The following is a 4239-nucleotide window of genomic DNA, read 5'->3' on the forward strand; positions in this document are numbered from 1 at the left end:
GAAAGAGTGAAACAATATCTCCCCGTCAGATGCAAGGGGCTGTGTTTCCTAGGTGACGAAACGTTTGTGTATGTCAGCACAACAGAGATTTTCCCAGAAATTTTGTAGATATCACACTTGTTTTCGTTCTGCCTCAGCTGCACGCAGAACACTCTTGGGAAAGTGTCTGCAACCGTTGGTGTCGGCAGGATCGAAATGAACACTGCCGGAAAGGAAAGTTTATTCACTTCCATATAATTCTGTCCTGAGCTTTGATACAGGAAAATCGGACTGGGAACCTTGCAACGCCTGGGCTTGGCCCTGGAAGGCAAGATCCGAGGTCCTCTTTGATCGTATCTCAGTGTACGGATCAGGGCTTCCGAGTCACAGAGCAGAGAGCTCAAAGCAGGCTTGACCCCTGGCATTTCTGCTGGGCAGCGGGGAAACGCCTGGGAAGAGAACCAATGAGCTTCAGTGGTTCATACCAAAGGTCTGTCTGATAAGGACCCAGTCTCCGACAGTGAATCCCGCAAAGCTTGCAATACGGAGCTCTTCCGCCTGCAAAACGGAGCTCTTCCGCCAGGCTTTTGGAGCTGCCCCCCCCCACTGTTATTACCATTGGGAATGCCAACTGACATCGTATGGCGAAGAGCCCTGACCCACTGGACCCCTATCAACTGCCTGAGCCGATTCCCCCCTTTATGACGTCTGAAGTACTTTACAGCATCTGAAGCAGACCAGCAATACCAACGAGTGAGATTAGCGTTTTATTATTATATCTGGTTTCAATACAGTAGTTTAAAGTTGTATTTATTATCCGTATGTAATTTGGAATTTTGTCTGTTGTTAGCCGCCCTGAGCCGGCCTCGGGCGGGATAAAAGTTTAACAGACAGATACATAAATAAAATAAATAAGGTCTCAAGGCAGGCAAGATGCAGACGGACTCTCCGATCCTTCTCCCCAGCACCTGTCGACTATGGCTCGGAGCGCGGAGGTTCCAGTTTTCTTTCAGCATGCCTAGTGGCTAGTAACCACTGATTGGCCCCTGGGCTAGGGCTTCCAGCTCCAAGTTGGAAAATTGCCGGAAGTTGGGGGTGGAGCCTTGGGAAGGCAGGATTTAGGGAGGGGAGGGACCTCAGCAGGATACAATGCTATTCTCTCCAAAGCAGCTATTTTCTCCAGTTCCGGGCCCGTAGCCAGGATTTTGTGGCTTGTGGGGCAAATTTTTTTTTCTGGTGGGGCTGAAGTTCTCAGTGCAGAAAGAAAAGCCCTTTAGCCAATAGAAAGCTGTGACCAGGATAGACCTCAAAATTGCAAGCTGTCAGCCACTTTAGATGACAGTTCTCAGCTGCTGCAAGTTAATCACTTCTGCCAGCCTAAGCAAGAATTCTGAGAAGGAGCCGGCAGGTGGTGGGGAGGACTTCTATAGTTGAGAAAGCTAAGACTTAGGCAGAAAAAAACTCTCTAAAAGGAGACCAGAGTTAGAAGGGATCCTAGAGGTCACCCACTCCAACCCCCTTGCTCAGTGGGGGAATTCGTCAACTGCAGCACCACACTCTGCTTAAAGGAGCACATGCCTTTAAAAATGGTTTTAAATTATTGAAAAAAGCAATGAAGGAGAAATCCTTGTGGGGCTGTGGCCTTTAAGGAAGGGGACGGAGCCCCTAAAACCCTCCACTGTATGGTTGCAGCTCCAGGAGATCCCCAGGCCCCACCTGGAGTTTGGCAACCCTACACCCGGCCCTCCTCCAAAAGGGCATCGATGTCAGCGGCCATTGCAGCCGGGGCAATGAATTCTGTGTGCGTGAATTCTCCAATGTGAGAAGAAAAGAATAGCAGGGGACAGAAATGGTTCCATTATCTAAAATTAAAAAAACCCCTTTGCTCTTGTTTCTTGTGCAGCTAAGTGAGAAATATGGCCCCGTGTTCACGGTCTATCTTGGAAATCGCCCGGTGGTTGTTTTGTGTGGTCACGATGCCGTGAAGGAGGCCCTGGTGGACAAGGCGGAAGAATTCAGTGGAAGGAAGACCATGCCCACCTTGGAACGAACCTTCCGCGAACATGGTGAGGCGTCCATCTCGGCCTCTCCCCCCCCACACACCCAGGGCACCCCAAGCTTTGATTCTGTCCTGGCTGCTGTGACGTCATCTGGGTCCCCTTCTCTCTAGGCGTAGTCTTTGCCAACGGGGAGCGCTGGAAGCAGCTGCGACGGTTCTCCCTCACCGTCCTGAGGAATTTCGGGATGGGGAAGAAGACCATTGAGGAGAGGATCCAGGAGGAAGCTCAGTTCCTGCTGGAGGAATTCCGGAAGACCAATGGTGAGAGTGCTGAGAGCCACGCCCCCTGGGGGGAGGGGTTTTGGGGCTGCACATGCCCAGATGGGCTCCCTTTGGAGGAGGAGGACAGTGGAGACTTGGGGCACCTTTGTTGGACTTGTGTTATGTACCGGTGGAGCTCAAGGGGGACGCATGGAGACACTCGGATTGGGGCAGCAGATCTAACACTCCCCATCAAATCCCCCAAAAGAGAGAGGGAGGGAGGGAGAGAGACCGATCCTGCACGCACATGCGCACACGCACACACCAATGCTCCCTCTAAGCTGTGGAGTCCTGTGAGCAAAAAATTCTACTTTGTGAGCGAGCAATTTGGCTGCTGCATAAATTAGTTTGATCTGGAGCCCTCCTTCCCAAGCGAAGACAAACGGTGTGAGAGGCGGAGGCTAAAAAACTGTGAGCCCGCTCATGCTAACTCAGCTTAGAGGGAAGGCTGGCACACACATGTCTGCCAGTGGTTCAGCCAACTCTCAGCAAAGTCTGCCTACTTCTTCTCTCTGTCTCCCAGGTTCTAAACGCTGCACTTCCTTTTCACACTTGAGTCCCCAAGTTTTTGGCCAGGCCTGTGCCTTCCAGAGCAGACCTTCGCTTCATTTCCTGGGAGTGAACAGCTTCCTTGGCTGCTGCTTTCTGCCAATCCCAGCTGCTGCCAAAGGACTGATAGAAGCCAGGCAGACAGGGTTACCAGGTGTCCGGGACTGACCTGGACAGTCCAGTATTTTTCACAGGCGGTCTGGGGGAAATAAATTTAGGTGGGTAGCCAGATTAGTCTGAAGCAGCAGAGCAAAGTTTGAGTCCAGTCAGTGGCACGTTGACCAGCAAAGTTTTGTTCCTGGTCTAAGCCTTCATGTGCACACACACTTCTCGAGAGCTCAGGCCTTGCAACGTCCTTCCGGGGTTGCTGAGAGGCTGTTCTGCAGCCCCCCCATCCCCCCCCCCCGTGGCGGCTTCATGCTGTTTCCTGGCAGTTCAGCATCCTCCAACTGGGCTAAGCAGAAGCTGCCACCACGACGGTAGAATGGCGGCAACTCACCTACTTACCCAAGTCTACGCCAGGTCTTCTTTACCCATTTCTTGAGCCAATGAGATGATGAGGAGGAGGAGATTGGATTTATACCCCATGGCCCTTTACTACCCAAAGGTGTCTCAGAGTGGCTCACAGACTCCTTTTCCTTCCCTTCTCCACAGCAGACACCCCCTGGGAGGTAGGTGGGACTGAGAGAGCTCTGTCAGAAACTGCTCTTTTTCAGGGACAGCTCTTGTCAGAACTACGGCTTGCCCAAGGTCATCCAGCCGGGTGCAAGGGGAGGAGGTGTGGGGAATCAAACCCGGTTCTCCCAGATTAGAGTCCGCGCACTTAACCGCTACACCAAACTGGAAAGATGGGGGCAAGCGAGCGATTTCCTGCCTACCAGGAAGGGGCCCGCCCTCCTGCCTTTCCTCAGACAATGCAAAACTGAATTGTTCCAGAGGGACTCTCTAGACAGGCAATAGGGCCACACTGTAGACATGATTCACAAAGCTACATGCACAAATTATTAGGGACTTTACAACTGCCTGTGGCTTGCTGTAAGCAGGATCCCGCTGTATGATTTTTGCATCATTGAATGTGACGTGTTAAGACTTTTGCTCTGCTTCAGTTCTGGGGGTTTTTTTTAGACTTCCGGTCGGTTCTACAACCCTAATCCTATTGCATTGACTACTGAATGTCCTTTTGATACTGTCCATGGGTTTTTTTGGCAAAAATACTGGAGTGGGTTGCCATTTCCTTCTCCAGGGGATGGCGGAAGACAGGAAGGCCTGGCGTGATCTGGTCCATGGGGTCGCGAAAAGTCGGACTCGACTGTGCGACTGAACAACAACAACGGAATGTCCTGTGCTGTGTTTGGGGTCGCCAGACCCCCGGGGGTGGTGGGGGTCCCCCA

The 4239-nt window shown here is 51.9% G+C and overlaps 1 protein-coding gene across 2 annotated transcripts in view; it reads left to right on the forward strand.

Annotated features, from left to right (window-relative positions):
- LOC107106818 (cytochrome P450 2G1-like) overlaps nucleotides 1-4239 on the forward strand; it is a 20078-nt gene that overhangs the window by 2106 nt on the left and 13733 nt on the right. Inside the window, exons 1-3 of one of the 2 annotated variants that reach the window (XM_015407025.1) lie at nucleotides 649-732; nucleotides 1883-2045; nucleotides 2150-2299. In XM_015407025.1, the coding sequence (XP_015262511.1) occupies nucleotides 2012-2045; nucleotides 2150-2299 (184 nt within the window). In that variant the 5' untranslated portion in view covers nucleotides 649-732; nucleotides 1883-2011. Of the gene's footprint in view, nucleotides 1-648; nucleotides 733-1882; nucleotides 2046-2149; nucleotides 2300-4239 lie in introns of those variants that run through there. The other variant, XM_015407023.1, reaches the window with a different exon arrangement.

This window comes from Gekko japonicus, unplaced genomic scaffold, assembly GCF_001447785.1.
Source record: "Gekko japonicus isolate JY-2015 unplaced genomic scaffold, Gekko_japonicus_V1.1 scaffold2024, whole genome shotgun sequence".
In the NCBI taxonomy this organism is placed as follows: domain Eukaryota; kingdom Metazoa; phylum Chordata; class Lepidosauria; order Squamata; family Gekkonidae; genus Gekko; species Gekko japonicus.